Below are 22,402 nucleotides of genomic sequence, written 5' to 3'. Positions count from 1 at the left end.
ATATCAGGCCCAAAGAGGGTGATACTTCCTTGCCACAGCTTGTCAGTGTGCAGTGATGTGACACTTCCCGACTGTCTTCCTGATGATCTTCCCAAGCTAGATGCCATAACTTTCCTGTATTTTTCCTCACGTAACGCTTCTGGAGTCGTGATTTGTAAGGCCCATTGTCTCAAACAGGCTCTGATAGCAGAGTGTTTTCTTTCCAAGGCTTAGAAACTCTGCCATTTGCTCTCATACATATTGATGTGGAGAGAATGCTGCAACACACACCAACTTTCACAGCTTTTAATAAGGGCTGAGAGCAGCAGATGCTGTTTGGTAGGAAAGATGGTTTAATTTCTATCAGGTTCTCATTTGATTTGTTTTCTCATGTGTTCTTTCTCAGAGTTGGGTTTGCAGTTATGAATTTAGCATGGATTGTTTAAACCAACGTTAAAGGACTATTTTGGTACTATCTATTGCAAACAAGTAAGTACTGTAGCCATGAGACACTTGAGCGGTTTCATTTAATTTTTTAAAACTTTATGTTACCTTGATGCTAGGATCTGAGAAGCTTTTATATCTGCAACCACATGCAGGAAGTAGTAACTCATGAAGACTCTCCTTTGCAGCAGCAGGAAAGCAAAACATATACTGTCCCAAATGATTCCTGCTTCTCCACTGGGCAGTTTACAATCTAGATTGTTGGTTGCTGGAAAAAGACACCATCAGCATAAGGACTGTTAAGTTTTCTTTTATAATGTTTAACCAATTAAATAATCTTAGCCTTTAAAATTATTTGAATTGAGGTAACTTAATTAGATTTTTCTTAAGAAACCTGACATGCATTTCCATTTCAAGTGTACTGTATTTCCTTTTACAGCAAACTGGAAAGCTTCCAACAATGTGATAACACATGAAAACTGAGAATTCACTAAAAGTGAGCCATTTGCAAACGAATTCACCCTATCCTAACAAGTACTTGAAAATAAAGAATGGGAAAAAAGTATTTTTTGTTAGCCTGAAATATTTGATTTCAGTATTTCCTAAAATGGCATGTTTCAATTTTTTTTTCACTTCAAAGTGACATTCTGTCTCATTGTTCTATTAAGAACACTGTCAACATGAGAAAGAAGTGTTTTATTTTTGACAAAATAATTTTTTGATTGCCACCATCTAATATTTTTATTTTTCCTCTCCACAACTCAGTTGAATGTTTCTTTCCATTGCATAAGAGAAAAAATATTTGAAACCACAAAACTGCTTCCTTTGGGGTAGGAGAAGACAGGCAGAGAGGAAATCCCATTCCTCCGACCTCCAGATTTTGGCTTGGGCTATTTCTTTCTTTCTCTTTCTTTCTTTCTTTGTTTCTTTCTTTCTTCTCTAAAAGACAGTTCTCTTGGGGATATTAAAAAATTAAAACTGGGTTTTGTGGAGCTAGACTATAAACCAAGTAGCCTATGCTGCCCTACGGAATGGAATAGAAGGACTCAAGGGATAGACTCTGGCTCGAAGCTGGCTTTACAATCAAGTAAGCCAGTCTAATAGGTCTGGAAGGTCAGGCTCCAAGAGCATCAAAGCCTGCTGTGCCCTTCCCGTGGGGAGACAGAAACCTGTGTCTAAGTTGCTGCTCAAAAAGTTTTGGATAATACAAGAACTACTGGGAAGCATTTATCTTGTGAATTTGCCTCTTCATATTTCCTTTCTTTTCCCCTACTCCCCACTTATCTATTAGGATCAGACATGAAGACAGTAATTCAGAACTTTGCTGGCGACTCACTAGGATGAAATGATTCTTTAAATTCAGCAAAAGACACAGAAAAAAATCAGGTGTTTTCAAACCATCAATTCAGGGTTGCTCTCTGTAATTCATTCCTGCCTTCTCTCACTTCCATCCAGGTACGCTATCCACTCCCTCCCTGTTATCACCACAAACACGAGACTAACTGTAAAAAAAAAATTGCCCAAACTCACTATGACTGCAAAAAATGACCACTTTTATGCTGGCTTAGCCTCTTGCCATTTCAGTGAGCTGAACTGGTTTACCCTTTGAGGAACTGAACGTAAGACCTGGCACACAGGGAGGAGTGGGAGTCTGCAGCTGGGAGAAGGTGCCCTCTCCTTGCAGTGATGGTGAGTGACATTTTAGCTCAAGTTGTACAGTGAAACTGTACCTGCACACACAAGGAAACTGGGTTAAGCGCTGGTATCACCAAATTGTCCATTTACAGCAAATACTGGTTGTGGGTGTGTGTGGGGGGGGTTGATAGCTCTCTCAGTATATGTATCTCCTTTGGTTCTATGAAATATTTTCAATATTCTTTCTTGCTAGTCAATATAGGACCAAGCTGTATCAACTGAACTTGCAGGTATATTTTCACAAAGTAGTATGTCAGGAGGGGGCACAACTTAAATACGGTAGAAGATTTTGAAGGTGATTATTTATAGAAAATTATGAAGAAAAACGAGCTATACTTACGAATACGGTAGCCTTTAACTGTACAAGCCAGGCTAAATGCCTGAATCAACCAGCAACTATTCTTAATTAATGATTCAATGTAGCCACATGCTCCTATCTGGAAAGTAAAAGAACAGTTTCATGTAACAGAACATAGCAGAAATAAACATAAGTATTGCACCTCTTTACATTACAGGAGAATATTGTGACTGCCATTGGCTGTATTATATCTCATTAGTAAAACAGAGATTTGAAGAAAGAGGTCTCTTTACCAGTGACACACATCACTTAAATAGCAAGAATTTGTTCTTTTGACTATCAGTGAGATAGGAGGTATGCGGGTTTTGTTTGTGTTTTTGCAGAGAAAGTGATATGTCTGGCACATGATGCAATGTGACAGCTAAGCAACTTTTATAAATCACTGACTTAATCTTGCAAACATACATGGACAAGCTTAACACACGCGTAGCTCCACTAAATTCCCAAGCATAAAATGAAGCACATATGTAAGCATTTAGAACATTTGCAAATTCAAACCACCCATAAATCAATTTTATTTCAGTACAGTGACTTATATAAATGTAAAGAGAAAAATGTCTGCTTTTTTCAGTCCAGCACTAAAAATGTTCAAAGCTAAAAAGCAATTGCCAGGAATAAATCTAAATTTATCTTTCAGAAAGATTTAAATTACTGGCTTGTCTCAATCACTTATCAGTGCCACTGCAAGAATCCAGTCTAAAGAATTAATTAATGTAAGAAAATCTTTAATATTTTGCAGAAGAATTTGACATTTAATTATCAAATATATCTGTTTTCACCTGAATTTCACACTAGTTCTAAAGAAAACAGGAATACAGTTTGTAATTTTGTAGTCAACTTCGCTAATTACATTACATCACACAACAACTGCATCTAGTGCTAGGCTTGAAAATTCTGGTTTTAAAGAAAAGGTTTAATTAAATGTGCACTATTTATCGACGGTATGACTAATTTTGCACTTCTTACTCATTTCTCACTCCACTGAGATTTTCACAAGACTTGTAAGGAAAGACTTTACTAGGGAAAGAAACCAGAACCTTGCCCTTTGAAAAGAGCTTGTGAGCTTTCACAGAGCCCGACTGAATACAAGGGTGCACATTTTCTTATAATGTATATGCATTACCATTCCCTGGATATGCACTTGCGGTTTCTGAATTAAAATGGAGCCTGCTTTGTGCTTGCAGAAGGCTGTGGTCCTGAAAAAGGATTTTTAATGACCACTCAATGCACTGTGCACACTTCCAATGAAACCAAAGCGCTGAGGGCAGAGGAGAGACAGCAGCTACTTACTGAGAGGATGTTCTTCATTGTGATCACGAAGACATTGTAGGCAATCAGCCAGTCCCAGTAACGCAGAATGCTCCTGATGGGCTTCAGCAACAGATCTCCACCAAAGAGAAGGAAATAAAAGCAGGCTACCAAGTAGCCCATACAGAATATGCTGATCCTCGTGGTTCCCGTTATGAAGATTATAGTAAGCACAAACCAGAAGAGGTAACTAAATATTACCACTTTATACATATCTAAGTAGGACCTGGAAGGAAAAGAAGGAGAAAAAGTTACCATTTTCTGAGGGCAATGTTACCTTTCCTCTTTCTGCACTACTGGCTGACACTCGTGTCTATGGTCTTCTGAGCATTCTCATTCCGGTTGAGCATTTGTGCTCCTGCTCAAGACTAACACCGAAGTCAGTGGGTCTTAGCTCATTCATGGGTCTGCCTGCCTCACATGCTCTATTTTAGCTCATTCCTGTGCATAAGCACCTTGCTACATCTGGTCAGGGCACTTTGCATCACGCAGGATCAAGCCTTGTATCATGAAAGGGGGGAAAACATGTTCTCACCCAACTTCATGATAGAGTGATATTATCTGGCAATGCTACCTATGCAATTTAAAAGCTATCTGAGATCATCTTTTAAGAAGTCTGAGCAATATTATAGCAAATGTATCTTAAAAAGCCAGCTACAGTACTCCACTGCAAACAATTCTGTATTTATTGATGACTTCTAGGGAATTCAGTCTGGTTAAAAGCCTAGTTTTCAAAGACAGCTGCTAAAAATATCTTTCTCCAATGGAGATGAACTGTAAAAGTTTTGAGGGGTAAAAGGTTTCTACAGAATGTAAATGTGATAGAATTTACTGAAACATTTGCCAGAAAGCTACAAGACAGAGCTATCTGAAATCAGCCTGGCCCGCAGTGGGAAAGAGTGAGAAACAATTTGGTATTTTCAGATTCCTGAAAATCTTGACTTAATATTGACTCAGTGAGCTTTCAAATAAGAATATCTGCCAAAAGCAATACCAAATACTGCATATAGCTAAACACTGCAAAACCAACTAATTCTTAGCTTCCCCCCATTTAGTGTTTTGATTCCAGATGTAACTGTGTTTTCAGGGTCTGTTCACCCAGGCTGCGAAACTAGATTTGTCAGGAAACCAGGCAGGGACACAGCACTATAGGAGTACACAGATACCTAAGCCAAACCACATAAGGAGTAAATGAACTAAACGCACTGTATGAAGCCACATAAAAAGGCCCCTGCTGCTTGACGTTCTCAGACTCAGAACTTTCTAGGAGTATGTATTTATAGCCCTACATTTATAGGCCTGGGTTATACATTTCACTTGCCGAAGCCAACCAAAAAGGCATTTAACGAAAGGTAACAAGAAAGCTCCTTTATGTTTACTTCCCACAAACATTTAAGAAATTTATGGACTATTGCCTGTGAAGTCTAGAAATGTCATGACTTTAGAGATGCTACTGGGTTTTGGGTGATAAAACATTAATGAAGGATCAATACACACTGGGAAAATAAAGAAGTGGAAGCCATCAGTTGAACAGGTCTTCACTAACTTAATATGCACTGGAAATGGTGCTCTCACTGTTTCTCCAGAACAAATGACCATAATATTTGGTGTTCCTTTAATAATCACTATTGATGCCTGGGATGGCTAGGAAGAGATCACCTTCCTGACACTGCTCTAACAATTGCAATATTTCAAAAATATTGCCCTCTGCTACCAACAAAATGAATCAGCATCTTTTGAGAAAAGCCCCAAATGGAACTGAATTGATCAAACAAACAGCAATATCCTAATACTCTTCAATAAAAATGGACTCTGACTCTTAAAGACAACTGGAACTGGCTGGATTCAAACCTTCCAACATATACACATGGCATTTGGTTGAGTCACAGTCAACAGTTATAATGGTATAGGTAGGTTGAGTGCTGTAAGAGCAGGAATGAAGATGTGTCTTGGCGAGGGAGTTTTCAACATATTGCCTCTCAAATCACTGGACACATTCTCAGATGCAAATCTTTACATTCTGACTCAAACCCCAGAAAGTTAGGAAGTGAGGAGTTTCAGTTCCTTGATCTGGAGATTATAATGCAACAGTGGGAGACTGAAGCACAAAGCCACTCCAACAGCCAAAAAGACCCTACACAAACCCAGGTCAGTAAGGGTGCTTACCCTCTGTTTGAAAACTTCTTCATAGACAGCACAAAATGCTTAGTCTTGGATAGCATATACCATATTTTATGCTTTCATGGCAGACCACACAGATCATTAATTTAATGCCATGTAAACCTTCCAAACCTCATCTTCTAAGTGGTCTTTAAATCTGCATCCAGTCACAGAAAGCAGAGGCCACCCTCAGGATGTGGTATTTAACAATACACCTAAAAAATCTGAGCAGCTGCCTCCCAAGGGGACCATCCCACTCCCCTTCATCCCCTCAGCTCTGTATTCCAGCCCTTTCTTTGGCTTTGGCTCTTTGAACTGGTTTCAAGAAGCAAATTTGCAAAAGCCTATTTATTTTGGGGGAGGACAGAAGGAAGAGATACTTTTCTGTCCATTCAGCCTATGAACCAACTCACTGCTGGTGTGATGATTGCAAAGGTGGGAGACTGTAGCTGGAGGCCAGGAATACAGCCACAAGTCTGAGGAAGGTTAGCCATTACACCAGTGTACCAAGAGCATCAAACTATGGCTTTTGGTAACATGATAACCTCTGAATGAGAAGTTATCCGGAAGAAGCCTGAAAGATGAACAAAAAAATAAAAAATGTTGATTTGCCAACTGTGTTATTGGCAGAACGCACTGATACTCTGGATAACATTTTGGAAAAATTTACCATATCACTTTGCTCAAAACCAAAGAAGACAAAGTCTGAAGTTCATTCCACCCATCCATCAAAGGTATTGTAACCTCAGATCGCTCTCCGTATCAAATGATCTGCTTTTCTCTACTAAAGCTTCATTAGTCTTATCACGATTGCTTCAATATTTTATTTCCACAGGAATTAATTTATAACTGTAACACAATCCAGTCAGTTGCAAAAAGATTGCTCTAGGTGTAGTTGTTTTCCCGGAATGCCCAATAATGTGTCTGGCTATGGCCAGTCCAGTGTCCAGACCTCTGCCTGCAGGCACTGAGAGGTGCTGATGCTGCAGCTGACAACCCCTTTGAGGAAAGCTGTTTGTCCTCAGCCAGCACTTTGAAGTTTAGGGAAAGAACACGCTTCTGCTTACATGCCAGTGAGAGCCTGTCGTGCTGTTGCACTGACCGATATAGCTCAATGCTGCTTCATGCTGGAGGAGCTGCTGTTATGCAGCTTCATTGCCTTCCCTTATCAACCACCTGTTTTGCTTTGAGTGTGGCTACCCCACCTCCACATAACCCCAAGACTCTTCCCACAGCCCTCTCTGATGACTACCCTGTTCCTCTCCTCCAGGCATGTTATCCCTAGATATATGCATTCTGTAAGCTACCCCTACTCCCCAGATTTCTTCTTTTCTTCCCCTCTTCCCTCTCTCCTATTCCTTACATTCTTAGCAGCCTGTGTGACCCTGCGTTACAGTCCATTTCCCCTTCTAATCCCAACATCGCGGATTTCTCACCAAGCCTCCATCCCCAAAGCCCTTCCCTGTAGCTCCATTTCAGCCTTCAGAAGGCCATTTCATTGATTTTGCCTTTGCCAATAGCAACATCAAACCTTCTGAAAATTAGCTCCCTTATTTCAATGGACTTCTTCAAATTTAGTGCTGTGGATCGTATAGGTCTTAGTCTCTACCGTTGCTGTTGGTCAAGCCCCCTCCAAGGACTAATATTCTCTTACTCTCACTAGTGAGGTCCTTCCTTCATGCTTCCATCTGCTTTAAAAATTCCCAAATCCAAAGCTGTGTTATTTGTTGAGGATCATTTTATTAGTAACGAAATGTTTACCTGCTTTGTACGACAAATATGACAGGAAGCCTGTAATGATGATTTGCAGATCCTCTCTCACTAACCTAATTTAGAAGAAGTGTAGTTCCAAGAAAGGCATTACAGCAGCCTTTGAGAGACTTCACCTGACTCACTTGGTGATGGGTCCCAGGGTGCAGGTATTAAAGGGTACAGTTCAATGACTGGCTGTTCATATTTTTTCTGCTCTTAAGAGAAAAAAAGTATATTATGATCCCAACTTTTTCCCTGTCAATGTCTAGGAGAACGTCTGAAAACTGCTTGGGAACTGAAATGAGAATTTTCCAGCATTAGAGACTGTGGGAAAGGATTATGCTCAGTGAAGTCGCTTTAAATCCTGTTTCATTTTAAAAGCTCCTACGTTTATTCTTCATTTTTATTTCTGTTTCAAAGCCCTTTGGTTATGCTCTCCCTTGGGGTCAAGCATATATCCCCTGAGAAATCTGGGGGTGGAAAGACAAGAAAATTTCAGGAAATCTCTTCCTTAGACTGTATTTATCATTGTTGAACTCAAGTATTTCTCCAGAGAGAAGAAAATCAAGCATTTGGAAATATGTTCTTTTTCTGCCACTGTTTATATTGCAGTTAAAAGGTTTTTATCCATGCCTTCTAGAACAGTGACCAACTAGCATCTTCTCAAGGGAAGAGGCATTTCAGAAAGGGTGCTTCGGTCTGCAACTGCTACTTCTTTTACATGGCAGCAAATACACATCGGGCTTCTCAGAAAACACATGAATACTAAGCAGTCATTCGTTTTGTGCTTTGTAATTTATTCATAACCAGGTTGTCTTCACTTATTTGTTTGGCTTTTTCTGACTGACTTCTGGAGAAATTTTTTTCACTTGCTTGGATAAGCTTTGAACCAAGTTCTTGTCCATGTTACTAAATGTTTACTCCATTCTGAAACTTTATATGGCAAAGTGCAAGAAATGTTTTTAGACAAAGCCCTTTCAGTTCCAAATTGTCTTGGGTGGAGGCCAGATACATACATTTTCTTCTGAGGTATATCTTCAGTGGATTCTCCAGAGCTTGAGAATCCTTCTTTTTAAAGATTTATAATCCCTAATAAAAGATTCAGTCACTTTAAGAGACTGTCAGCCGTTCTCTGGTGCTTCTTTGAAGCAAATTAGGCATTTAAGATTGCATATGTGCAGTGCAACCTCTCAAAAATAACATCATCTAAAGCCTGGGAAAATCTGCATTGTCGTGAAAGCATTGAAGGAGATACTTAAAGGCTCAAAGAAAGGAAAGATACCATCAAGAACACAAGATCTATTATGCAGTTCATACTAAAGGAAGGTCTGTTTATACCTATATACACCATTCTACAAGTATGTTCCCATTACAGATTCAGGAAGCTAACACTACAAACAAAAAAAGAGAAGTTACAGCTTACCTGCCTGAGCATCTACAAGAAAGGATATCATAAACAGGAATTTCCTCTGTTCCTGAAATTAATGGATTGTCTATTCATTTGATGGATTTTTCAAACAATGTCCCTGTTCTGTTTCATTCTCTGCCTCATTCTTTTCATTCTACTTCTTATTCACACAATATAAAACTATCACATGAAACAGTGGTACAGCTTTCCGTATTTAGCTGGAACAAGTATAAAGTGATCGTAGTTTATTTGTTCAGCTCACCAATACTGATGGGATTCTTTGATCTGCTGTTTTTTTGTACTCTCCTCCAGCAATATTACTTACTGCTCAATACAAGTTGCAAACTCCCAATTAAATGGTTGCATATCATTAATCATCTATAAAGAGGTCTATTTTGTCAGCACATGCCAAGCAGTGTGTTTGAATGGATGCGATGCCACCAATGACTTCAAGCTGATGCATACCATGCATATGAACCAAAACACAGAACTTAACCCAAAGGATTGTGGAGAGGCAGCAGGCCAGTTCAGCTTGGACTTTGCTTTCCATTATAAACCTGACTCTGATTCCCATCCAAAATCTTCAAAGGACATCCTCTGTGCTTCAAACTTTTCATGCTTGGCCATTTAGGAATATCTTCTACAGATGACCAGAAATACCTGTCAGATTCTGGAGAACTTTGAAAAGATGCCAAAAGAGGCTGTTTAAAAAGCAGTGATTTTCTTGCCTCTTTTTCCCTTCTGAAGATAGCCTTAAAACACATTCTTATCATTAATCAGTTTTTTTTCACAATGATTTTTTTTTTCTGGACTAAGGGGGAAAATTCGATCTTCTCTTTCTGGTGTCACCAGTGATGGCCTTTGCCAGTGACCAGTCACATTAGTGTGCCTGATGCAACTGCTGTATTAGCTTTCGCTAAGATGGACGCCACTGCAGTGGCAAGATAAAACCTCAGGCAATCCCCCCTACACGTTCCTCTCAACCAAACCCTATTTGGCAGAAGTCTTTTGGAAAGCATCCCCACTTAATGGAGCATTTTGAAGAGAGATTATGACTTCTCTCTTTCTGCTTATGTTACTGGACCTAGAGCACTGGGTCCACTGTGTCAACTGGAAATAGTCAAGGGTGAGAACTGTTCACCCTTTGCCCATGAGTGACTATAAATCTCTGGACAAATGAGTCAATTGAATGTGTTTCAACGGTCTCCTCTTCAAAGCTATTTCAAGATAGATTTGGCCACCATTTCTAACAGAAACACCAGGATCAGCTTAAAGATCTTGAGAAGGGCTTCTGGTGACAGCACTTCTCTGGTAAAAGAAAAATTTATGAGCAAAAAGGAGATTTTGCTAGATATTAGTTCAATTTTTTAAAATTTCTTTCACACTCAGACAGCTGTTGGTAACATGCACTCACAAAACAAACACCTAGTTTGACAAAACACAACAGCTAAGAAATCTTACTCTTCCCATATAATCTTGTAATACTGCGTCAAACTTTCAGAGACAACTTCAATTAAGAGTACGCCCAGCACAACTCAGAAGAGCTGAGCTTATCTGTGTTTGCTGAAATGATCACTTAGGGGTGGCTCCATTGTTTGAAGACCATTCAGAACAGACTGTCTCAGGCTCTGCCCCCTTTTTATATTATTCACTTTCTTAAACAACCTTACATGCAATGTTGAGAAACAGGAAGACATGCCAGTTGTCCTTCCAAGACACTTTTAAGGTTCTTATGCCTAGATGAAATAGCATGAAGGACAGTCTCTTATATTAGAGTATTATTGTAATTGTACTTAGGTAACCATTCAGCAGGACATGAATGATGACTTTGTGGGATTAAACACGTACATGGGCAAGTTCGGACTACAATGGATTCTTGCTAACATGCCTATGTTTTGGGGGAAGCCACCAGACTGCTGAAGTCCACCATAAACACTGCCCCACAGGGCATTCATGGAGGGAATACATGCTTTCAGGCAAATTTATCACTGAATATCGCTCTGGGGAGAACTTAAAACAATCAGCAGTGTTAGGAAGACTTGTTTTTATCTGCCCTCTTCTAACCCAGAAGCTAATTGCTCAGAAGCTAACTATCTGCTGTCTCATACAGCAGTGAAAGGTATGTCATGAGATGGGAACATACACGAATATAAATTCCAAGTAAAATTGGAATCTGTGAGAGTTACTTTCACACTAGAGAACTTTTACAAAAAGGAAGTGCTGTTATTTTCTACGTGTTTAAGATTCAGTTCTTACCGGCAGTGAATGAAGTCAGGAACAGGATTATGCTGGCTAAAAGATGCTGCATCAAGGTTCATGCAAATTTCCACATTGTCTCCAGCCATGATTCGTACTGCAGCTTTATTTTCATCCTCAAATGTCTGCCTTTGTAAGGACGCACACAGCAGCAACATGAAATCATCTAGGAGAAAGCAGCGGTTGCAAGGAAAAAGTCAGTAGTAAACTTAGGTGTAGGGAGTGATGGTGATATGCTATGATGTAGTTACCAGACTGTTTTCACATACTTTGAACCTCCAAGACTGTGCTATTTTCAACGCATTTAACACAGATTTGAAATTTATTAACTTTTTTTTTTTAACCTGTCATCTTCTACAATTTTTACTGAGAAGAAAAGGGGAAATAATTCATACTTTTTGATGCCACTTCATTAAAAATGGGATACGGAAAAACAGATGCAGAAATTACTAATTCTTTGAATTTTTCTACTACATACAAAGCCACACTTAGTATTTAATCCCCCACAGAATATGTCAGCTTGCTACTGAAGACTAAATAAAAGGCTGGCTTTAAATTACACTGCACAGATGTTTTAAGCAAAGGACACGTAAACGCTTCACAACTACGTGCTAAAATGCTTACAGACAAGGAAGACAGGGTTTGGTCTCACAATGAAGTCTGGAAAGTATAACCACTTTATGATGTTGGAGTTGAAGTTGGCATTACCACTTCTCCATGGATAGTCTGTATGACAGAAGCACACAAAAATGCAATCAGTACTTTATAACAATTACTTCATCCTTTTCTTCTGAATATTTATCAATTTTCCAGCACTATTCTGTAAAACCAAGCAGCAGTAATTGTCCATAAAGGGTAAGTGTCCCTACCTTTACAAGGAGCAGGTGGGATGCCAATGCAAAGGAAGTACTGGAATGTAATGATGCATGCCAGAAAACAGCAGTATTTTGGCCAGATCTCTGCAATAGCTTTTCTTCTACGTCGATACAATACAGCAATCAGCCAGAAGGCATGAATCATGGCATAAAAATCCATTCGTTGACCAATTACATTCACTGACAGAAGAAAACAGGTCTGGAAAAGAAGTAAAGAAATATAAGCAACATTTGCAACCTCTGGCTAGGCAATGCAGCAATGATAAACTATTCTGGATCCCGACAGAATGTTTGGACATGTGCTGGGGCTGACTGTGGAACCCTGTGCAAACCAACACGCTAAAACAGGTTGTATCTCTCCAACAGCAACCTCCCCCACCCCAACACCCCAAATTTTTGATACTCTTCTATGACTGTCAGCTACATGAATACAGCACTAAAGCAGATTTCCATTATGTGATATCTAAAGATACAGAATGGAAAGAGCATTGTCACAGTAGCCTATATGTGAAATGTTTAATTGTTGCCAAGCAAAGCACATATTACACAGCCATATATTTTGATAGCACTTACAGATGTGAAAAAGAAGAGGAACTATTAAGAATAGCAACAACTAAAGTGTATCCTCATGTGGGAACCAGACAAAAAGAAAAGGGATTTAGACCATACAACTTCTATTGGCTATAGACAAATCCAGTCAATTCCTGTAAGGCAGCTTTAGTTCTCTATTACTCTAAAGGCTCTGCATCCCAGAGCATTTCTGTTCTTTGGCTCCACTTAAAGTAGTCCCTTCAGTCAGTGCCATGAAGCATGTTTTCAAACTTATTCAATAATTCATAGTGAATCATTTATTCAGTGCACTTCACTATTTTGATTTTCTCTCTCCTCAGATTAGGATGAGGTTAAATTTATTTCCTGAAGGAAACAGCTTGCTGATTAATTTTAATTTTCACTCATTCTTAATCGTCACACTGGCTGTGAAGTTTACCCTCTTTATCAGTAGCAATGGGTGGTAGTATTTAATAGATAGGTCAAAAGCATCATTATGATTAGATTTGGGATGCATTAGCCTAGGAGTTGCCTTCTTCAGATAGCCATAGAAATTTGTGAAAAATCACTTTCTACAAACGTTTTTGAAAGCTTTTTCTTTTTCTTTTTTTTTTTTTTTTGTTGGCACTTCTTCAGCAATAGCTTGTCTTCAAGGCAGGTTCAATTCTGATGTTTTGCTGCTGGAGTGGGTGAAGCAGATAGAAGGAATACATTATCTGAGCTTAAACCCCAGCAGTCTGGGGCACTGCTGCTGGCTAACAGACAAGCAGATCTTCTAATAAACAAGACACCGACCAGATATTTAGGATACATCATGGATCTTTAGAAAAATCCCTTCTCTCCTTTCTACCTGCCTCTCCTAATTCTTTGTGTGTTTTTTGTCTACTGAAAAGTTCTTTGGAGGAAGAACTTTGTCTTACAATAGTGGCACAAAGCAGCAATAACCTTTGCTGGAGCTCTTGCTCCTGCAGATTGCTAACAGCTATAGTAACATGTACAAAAAAGAAGGATGCATTTGTACAGCCAGAGGCAAAAGAAGCTTAGAAATGTTTAAATAGAGCAATGGCCTGCTAGCCCCTGCTTTCTTCTGCTGCTCCTGCAGTCCCTGGTTCCCTCTGTGCGTGTGTGCATGAGAGGGTATGCCTCAATTCTGTCCCTTGTCCCAGCTGTTATCCCTTTTTGAGTTATAAATAAGACATACAAAGAAAAGAAAGAGGAAAACCACTACTAGCAGATAGAGAGCAACTGTGATAAGGTCTAACATGAGTGATGACTAAGAAGCATCCAGCTGTCAAAACATAGTTCAAGCTAGTATTCAAAAATAACACAATCAAAAGGTTTGGAATGATAGTCTAAAGAAAATTAATATATAGTGATTTACCTCCAACCCAAATTTGTAGAAGAAATAGTTTATGAAATATTTGACACAGTTTACCAGTCCATCATCCAGATGTGCTCTCGTAATATCATGGAAAATGGTTTTCGTCACAGGTGTGGTAAGGTTATTTCGACACCTGTAGTACTCTTGATGACGGTAGATTGTAACTTCAAAAGCCAGAATAGCCAGCATCAGTAAGTTATTCTAAGGGAGACACAATCAGAAGAATATTAAATAAAAATCAAAACCACAAGAAGTTATAAAATTTTCAGATAAGCATAAACCCATGAATACTCAAATGGATGTTACAAGTGAGCACTTCTGCGCTCCAGGATGTGCTGACACCTATTCCAGGCTACTGTCACTGAAAAAAGTAAGGGTCCCACCACTTCTTGGATTTTGATGAAACATACTGACGTTTATTAAAAAATACTATAATGAACACTACTTGTGGAAAGGAAGGGGAGGAAAAATGCATTGACCCAACCATGTGCCCGCTCATGTTTCATAGCTTCTCTTAAGATATCATGCTTTGCTTTGCAGGAGATAGAGGATACAAGCATAGACCAAGTCGTCTGCAGGGGTTCAGCTGGCAAGCACTAGCTTCCTAAAACTGCAAGGATGCTGGGTAGTGCAAAGAGATGCTGGATACTCTTTCAAATGAACAGTCTATCTGCCAGTCTTCACTCAGGCACAGCTCTTTCTGTCCCAAAGCCAGATTTACTGGGATGCAGTCTTGAGCGGCTCTGAAGTGAAGTTTTTTCTCTCAGGAGGGAGATCTGCCCTATGATCAATAGAAGAGAGGTATTAACCAACTCCAAAAGTCAGTTAAAAAGACCAGCTCAGAGAAAGTACCTCAAGGAAGCCATAACTGAAGCTGAAGAGGCAATCTCTAGAACTCTGTTCAGTGAGAAATATTTGGACAAGATGTCCTTAGACAGGTGCCACTGTTTTTTTTGTTTTTGTTTGGCTTTTGGGGTCTTTTTGACAAGAAATTATTTTTGCTTGCTGTTGCTGGGCTTCCTCTTCTTGTTGGGGAGAGTTTTACACAATCCATCATAGATAGGCTCCTCACTTCAACACTTCAGACATTTTGAGTGTTTGTTATTAAAGGGGGATAACACAAGTACACTGAGACTTGAAGCTTGGGACCTTCAGGTCTAGCACTGAACTGAATTCTTCTATCTAGAGGAGACATTTTATTTGCTAACTCAATGAAAACCCTTCTGGAATAATTTCTAATCCCAAAGTATTATCTATTTATAGCTGTAAAGCTCCTAGCATCAAGCCAGACACCATTAGGCAACTTCACTCTCAATGCAGAACTCTTGGGTCAGTAATTGCTCTTCCCCACATAAGTTCTTAACTGTGGGAGAGGCACGGCAAAGGGAGTGACAGGCAGAGGCACTACCAGGGCCTGATGTATTGACCGTCAGAGCTCGGCAGGTCTTCCCTACACAAACAAAACACACAGAGTTAAGCTCTCGGGGAAGAAATGAGGAATAAATCTAGTTAGATCAAAATTTGCTGTTGTTCAGTCAACAAATTTCTGACAACCTTTAACTGTGTATACAGAATTTTAGAGATGCTTCAAACTAAGAAGACATGTGCAAGGTTTCCCCTGGGAGCTGGCACATTTTTATTGGAAGTAGGGTTTTTTAATCAAGACAGGAATAATAAAATATTGCTCACAGACATCAACCAAAAACAAGAAGAAAAACAAAAGACAGCCATTTTCTAGTGTCTTAATGAATTATTCCCTTAACTTATTACATTTTCTAAGCTGTGGCTAAGGAATAAGCACTTAAAAAAATTAACTGCTTATAGCATATACTGTCATTCAAGGCAATTACTCCAATTAGACCTATCAGTCCTTTGGTACCCGAAAGCTACGTACCTCTTAATTACTCAGAGTTCTTAAATATCACATTTCTTAGAGTGCTTTTAACAGATGGTAGAGTCAGAAAGCCATACTTCTACATGCAGATTATCTTAATTGGCACTGAATCCCTTCTGGAAATGTCCTGTGTAAAAGCTATGGCTTTCTGCTGCCTCTTCCCCTCCATATTTCCCTCTTATCAATGGCTTGCATTACAATTTTTTTGTGTGGCAGATGATTTATTTCAAAGACATTGCTAATTTCATCACAAATAAGAAAATATCTCAATACAGATAATTAAAGACGTTACCCTTAAGTACACAAGCAGGGGATAAGACTTCCTCAGTCCAACCCACTCTGCAGGATCAACCGGCCCACTGTAGAGGACTGAGGTCTTGAGTTCTTCTAAATTGACCTTAGTTTCATTCTCCCCTGGCTAAAAACAAAATGCAACAGTTTATAAAAAATGAGTTTAAGGCTGCTTGAGGAAGGAATGATAATCAACAATAATACATCAGGTGAACTGTAGTTTTCAGTACTTGATATGCTTCCTTTTGCTCTTCTTCACTGAAGAAGGCAGCAGTCAAACCTTTTTAATATGCACTTGTACTCACCAATGTACAGTTACTGGAAAAAGTGCTGGGATCAATAGATGTGAGCTGGTACAACATTTTGCAGACAATAATCACACATGTCCAAACAGTGCAGATACTTGATGCCAATGGGCGAAACTGAGCATATGGCAAAGCAAGAGCCCAGGCAATTAAAAACACAAAGTTAAACAGAGACACCTGAAAACATAAAAACAGGATGGAAATTACATGGAGTAACAACAGAACTGAGAAAGTATGACCTTTCCCATAGTAATTAAAAAAGAATCATTCAAAAGAAAGGGACATAGAGTAACCGTGAGAAAAATACTAAAAAAAAAATTACAACAATATTCACAATAACGGACACAAAGTGGTAGGTGAAGAAGGAAAAACTTAATAGTCGGTTTAGGAAGAACGTCATCTCCTACGTAATATTAATACTGTTAGACCCTAAAACTGCATACCCACCCTATAAACAGACATGAAATACAAAGGACCACATGCTGGTTCTGCTGCTTTAGTACACACGAAACAAAGAAGATGACACAGATCTGTATGTCTGTGGAACCCACCTTCATGTTCTTGACCATCTTCCTCCCAAAGATGTGAGAAAAAGTATTTTTTATTTTGTTTTCTAGTGAATCCTGTCCTACTACCCTGTTCAAGGAATAGCAATGTCAGGTAGAGAACTCACATTGCCCACACCAAAGGCACAGCTAAAGGCATTGCTCCCTTTTTCTTTAGGTGTAGTTCCACACTCCGGTTTCTTCAGCACCAGACCCAGTTTAAGTAATTTTCCTAGATGTTCCTTCCCAACCCTTTTCTATACCCTCCATCCCTGGATGATGCCCACAGCCAGCTTGATCCGGGGAGGGGTTATGTCTCTTGAGTCCAAAGAATTAGACTAATAAACCTTAATATCTGGAGAAAAGGGGAGGGCTGAGAATATCTAGGCAGGTAGAGTATCAGTGTGGAAGAAGATGTCAAGGCAGGTCCACAGCAGCTGACAAGGCCAGCTGGATCCCACAATTTCAGTGAGGTCTGACATGAGGAAGGCATCTCCCTACACTTGGGTGTGCCACTGCACAGCAGATGCTGACCAGCCTCTACTATGGGTAGCAATTTTGACAGCAGGCGTTTACTTGCCTCTTTCACTGTGACCCAGATGATATAAGAGGAAACAATTTTGATGATATGCAGCTCCAACAGCCACCACACAAAGACTTGCATCTTATGAAAATACTCCAGGAATTTCAAAAACAGCACTGTAAGGCGGTCGATCACCAGATGCCACTTGTTCCTTAAGTCTGCAGAGATGTTCAAGCAGAAGCATTGGGAGGAGAAAAACAGAAGGTCTGTGTAAAAATGAATGCTCCACTAGACAACAAGGAGCTTTCTAATTCTTCTCTTCTAGGCCTTAGAGTAAGACAAGGAGGAAATTAAAGCTGTGGCTCAGTGGTTAATGAAGACAAAATGGGGTTGAGGCCCACTTTGCTGTGGTGCTTTCCCTTCTGATCCACATTTACCGGATTCCCCACTTCAAAGTGGTGGTTGTGGCTTCCCTTGCTAGTTCTGCTTTTATTTCTCTCTAGCAGAGCCCTTCTTGGGCTCCATTTTCCTCCAGTATCTTTGGACTTAAGCTTAGGGATCCCATCCAGGGACTAAATCTGAGATGCTCCAGCCCTGGCCCTTATCCGGCTCAGAAAGAATGGGATTTTGTTTGACATTTGGAAGCTATGGACCCAGGTTGTTTTCTGAAAGCACAGACTACTGCTATTCAGAAAGCTTTTCAGCCAACCTGGAAGAGATCCATGCACACTAAGAGTAGGATTCTTGTCACATGGGTTTAGACAGCCATACTATAGATGTCTTCATATGTCACAGTTATCTAAACTGCCTGGCAAACAGCACACCCACCTAGAGTGTGATTTGTGCCCTCCCAAAACAGACATCTAGACCAGGCAAGGCAAACTGCGAGCTTTAGCAAGTTAAGATCCTGAAGCTGGGTGAACGTATCCTTCACAGACAGTATGTTGCTAAAAAACCCATCCTCCCAAATAATAGCCCAGTGAGCAAGCATGTGGCAACATCTATTACATATGAATAATATGACAATACATATGCTGAACAGTGCTCTCTAAATGCTGTATTTGCTTGTGGGCTGGCATAAAACTGTTTCACTAGGCTGGTATATATTAGTATAAAGTCTTCACACTGTATTAGAGGTTTCAGAAGCATTTTGGAGATTAGGAAGGATTTTGCATGCTGTGAGAACATTCTTACAGTTAACAACAGAGATGGAAACATTTGTAAATGACATCAAAACACATCTCTGTTTAAGCTGTAAAAATGCAAAGGATTTACTAGCTTCTGTATGTAATTATTTCTGCTTATCTGGTTATTTTATATATAAAGCAAGCTGAGATGGTTATTCTGTGCTTATTTGTGTGAAAAAACACATGCACACTTGTGTGCAAAAGCTGACTTTTGGAATACCTGACAAGCAAATTTCAATTATTTTTTTTCTTCTACACTTTTTCTCCAACCACAACTTAGAAAATGCTAATAAAAATGCTGAGTGATGTAAATGCTATGACTAAATAATTAAATTTGAAAAATTAATTAAGCTATAGAACTCTAATCCTTCATGTGTGCTTTTATAAGCATTAGTGTATTTTCAGAAAGTCTTTTTTTATAGAATTAGATGTTCTCACTCATTCTTTCATTGCATTTATTTTAATTTGCGGTGTTACCACCATGCAAGGTATATCCAGCCAGTGCCAGTTAAGTGGAACGGGGCAGGTAAGGTACGTAGCAAACTGTGTCTAGCATGTCCAGGCACTACATGGACAGGGGATAAAATATAAGCCTGGCCACATCCATTGAAAAATTGTACATCACTGTGTAATAAAGTCTGAACATGTTAAAATAATGTTAAAACTCCAGCCATATAGCTAAATAAAAATGATATGACTCTCCGGTAGAAATACACGCACGTACAGCTTAAAGATGGATCACACATGGCAAGGAGCATCTTGTGCTATTGCCAAGCCCCACTTGCCGGGGTGCAGAAGATGGCCCAGGGAGAGGGTTGCAGCTCCCCACTTTCCTGCTTGCATGTGTCACTGCACAGGGTAACCTCCAACAGCTGGCCTCTGTCCCCAGGCCTTTTCAGCATGTAGGGATGGCCAGAGTGCATCAAACTCATTACTCCTCTTAGACCACATGAGAGCTACCCAAGAAAGGTTTCCATGGCCCATGAACACCTCTATGAGGGAAGACGTTCCAGCCAGGAAAGACAGTTTCAGCTCAGCTCTCCTGGGGCAGCTAAGCCAGGTGTGCTGTCATTTTGCCTTGACAAAGACCCTGTCGCTATTTATGAGTCACAGTCCTATGAATATTGGCATGAGCAACTAAATCTGTGGTAAGGCCATTTCCAGACAATACAGCTTCCTTGGGTGTTAAATGCCCTTCCCTGGTTTTCACTCACAGCTCATATTCCAAACTGAGTTATGGAAATAATTCATGTTAGGAGTTCATCCTAGCAATATCAAGGATGACAACATCAGCCTTACCCACATCTGCCCTTAAGTATTTTTATGTTCATCTGGCATCAATTACACACTCCATATTCAGAAGTGAAAAATATGACACTAATGTGCACATGAATAATGAAGCAAAGCCATTGGGACTTCTGGAGTGGAGTGCCTTGAAAGCATGCAGTATCAGAGATTAAATATGTATGTGTATTTTCTTTATTATAAAGAGATTTCACTCCAAAGGAGTTGTTAGGATTTGGGGTAACCTTCTATTAATCCAACCCAGACCACCTAAGAGAAAGAGGTGGGGTTTCTTTTGTTTTCATCCTCTTGGCATCCAACAGATACAGTATGATTTTTCCCTAGAAGAGACTATAGCTTCTTGAATAACTGACAAGTAGCCATCTGCTCAGTTCAGGCTCTTTTGGCAAAGACTGTATGTAAAATTAGAAGGAAAACCTGATGATTGAAGTGAGCGGGGATGACCAAGAATGAACCGTCTGTTGCCACTGTTAACTAAGGCTGAGAAAGGCAAAATTTGCAATCTTCAGAGCTTACCTGTAGTTTCTTCTTCCTCTGATTCACTGTCTTCATCATCATCATCTTCCTTGTCCTCATCTTTCTTTTCTTCTTCTTTTCCTTTTTCAACCCTCCCTTTCCCTCCCTCCCCCTCTGGCTCTTCCATTCTTTTCTCACCAGCCTCTTCCAGCATTTTATCCTCTTCCTTTTCTCTGCTGGCTGTTAAATTCATCATAGTTATGTCAGGCAGGCTTCCATCTTGGTGCACCAGTCTGTTGGTAAATAGTAGCATGTCAGCAAGCTCAGCAGTAATGACATTGTAGTCTTTTTCAAGATGTATAATTAGAAAAAATAAACCGTTCATGGAAAATGCCTTAGAAGTGGAAAAGTTAATGATTCTGGTACTTTCTCCAAACACACACTGCAAATTGAGTTGGAATGTATTAGTAACTACTTCTCACTCAGATACTAATGGTTAGTTAGTAATGAGTGATATTGACACTTAAACTTGACATTTTCCCCACCGGAGAAAATGGTCAGAGTTTAAGATGTAGAAGCATGAAATGACGTTGTTTAAGAGGAAACATTTCATGACTTCATAGGGGACTTACTCATTTTGGTGGTTTGGTATTTTTTTCTTGAGGCTGCTCAAAGTAATTGGAACAGAAAGAAAAAGGGAGATGAGAACAGAGGGGTTACAGAAGAGGTCATTGATAAATATGTCATGCTACATCACAAGTCATAAAGCATTCCCCTGCTCCATCTGCAGAAGCCTTCTGATGCCAAGAGCATGCCATCATGACATTCACAGGGCACTTCTATAAAGAAACATGGAATTGCAGCACAGATGGAAAGGGGGCAACCTATTTACACCAGTGCTAACCATGGTCAATGCTGTACCATGCTGTCAGTAATGCAGCTGAATCATGACAAGTATCTGACTGATTACTGTAAATACATTTCCACCATCTTCCAATTGAAAGATGCAGCTGGGAAGCCAAGGAATTTCCCAATTTTCTTGCAGCTATAGCCTTGGGAACAAATGAAAGCAAAAATTCCATGGCTGTGGCTTCAGTATTTTTTATCATGTCTGTCTTTGATAGTGCCATTCATTCTCTCTCTCTTTTCTACATCTCTCACAGAATTTTTCTTAGATTTCTAACTGCCTCTTACTAAATCTATTTGTAATTTTCAGACTACCGAAACTGGGATACAACTGATTTAACACGGAAATGGTATTTCTCTATTACCACAGTGCCAATTTTTCTGAGATTTATTCAGCATATATCTTTACTGAGAAAAGAGACATTGTCTTATGGCTTCAGGTATTTTCTTTTTTCTCCCCCAGCTGTGCTGTTGGGAGTCACCTCCCATATTTGCAGAAAGCCCACTTTTCCTAACTCCCTGATCCTGTCTTTTGCTGAGCACAGAGCTTACTACCATAAATAGCCCCTTTGAATAAGACTTCCTGCAATAAGGTCTCCCTTTGGCAAGTGCGTATCTATATGATCGGGTCTCTAAATGTTTAGTTACGCTATTGAAATTACTACACTCAGCATACTTTCAAGCACCTGTTAGACTGTTTCTGGACTAACGCAAATAACTTTAATACGCTATAGTACCACCTTAGGGATTTATTTTTCATGATGTGAAATTCTGGCATATTACCATTTAGACAGGAAATTCTGCCAATTTTAACTAGAATTTTTA

The 22,402-nt window shown here is 39.6% G+C and overlaps 1 protein-coding gene across 13 annotated transcripts in view; it reads right to left on the bottom strand.

The window, feature by feature from the left end:
* PIEZO2 (piezo type mechanosensitive ion channel component 2) overlaps positions 1–22,402 on the bottom strand; it is a 313,412-nt gene that overhangs the window by 55,217 nt on the left and 235,793 nt on the right. For 11 of the 13 annotated variants that reach the window (XM_069778960.1, XM_069778966.1, XM_069778963.1 and 8 more), the window contains 11 exons: positions 20,732–20,964; positions 17,781–17,941; positions 16,656–16,832; positions 16,352–16,477; positions 14,166–14,366; positions 12,230–12,434; positions 11,985–12,086; positions 11,361–11,526; positions 3,767–4,010; positions 2,459–2,555; positions 532–691 (listed from right to left, as the gene is read on the bottom strand). In XM_069778960.1, the coding sequence (XP_069635061.1) occupies positions 532–691; positions 2,459–2,555; positions 3,767–4,010; positions 11,361–11,526; positions 11,985–12,086; positions 12,230–12,434; positions 14,166–14,366; positions 16,352–16,477; positions 16,656–16,832; positions 17,781–17,941; positions 20,732–20,964 (1,872 nt within the window). Of the gene's footprint in view, positions 1–531; positions 692–2,458; positions 2,556–3,766; positions 4,011–11,360; positions 11,527–11,984; positions 12,087–12,229; positions 12,435–14,165; positions 14,367–16,351; positions 16,478–16,655; positions 16,833–17,780; positions 17,942–20,731; positions 20,965–21,303; positions 21,337–22,402 lie in introns of all 13 variants that reach the window. The other 2 variants (XM_069778971.1, XM_069778972.1) reach the window with 1 other exon arrangement.

Source organism: Haliaeetus albicilla, chromosome 3 (genome assembly GCF_947461875.1).
Source record: "Haliaeetus albicilla chromosome 3, bHalAlb1.1, whole genome shotgun sequence".
Taxonomy (NCBI): Eukaryota; Metazoa; Chordata; class Aves; order Accipitriformes; family Accipitridae; genus Haliaeetus; species Haliaeetus albicilla.
This window is presented reverse-complemented; position numbering and strand designations above follow the sequence as displayed.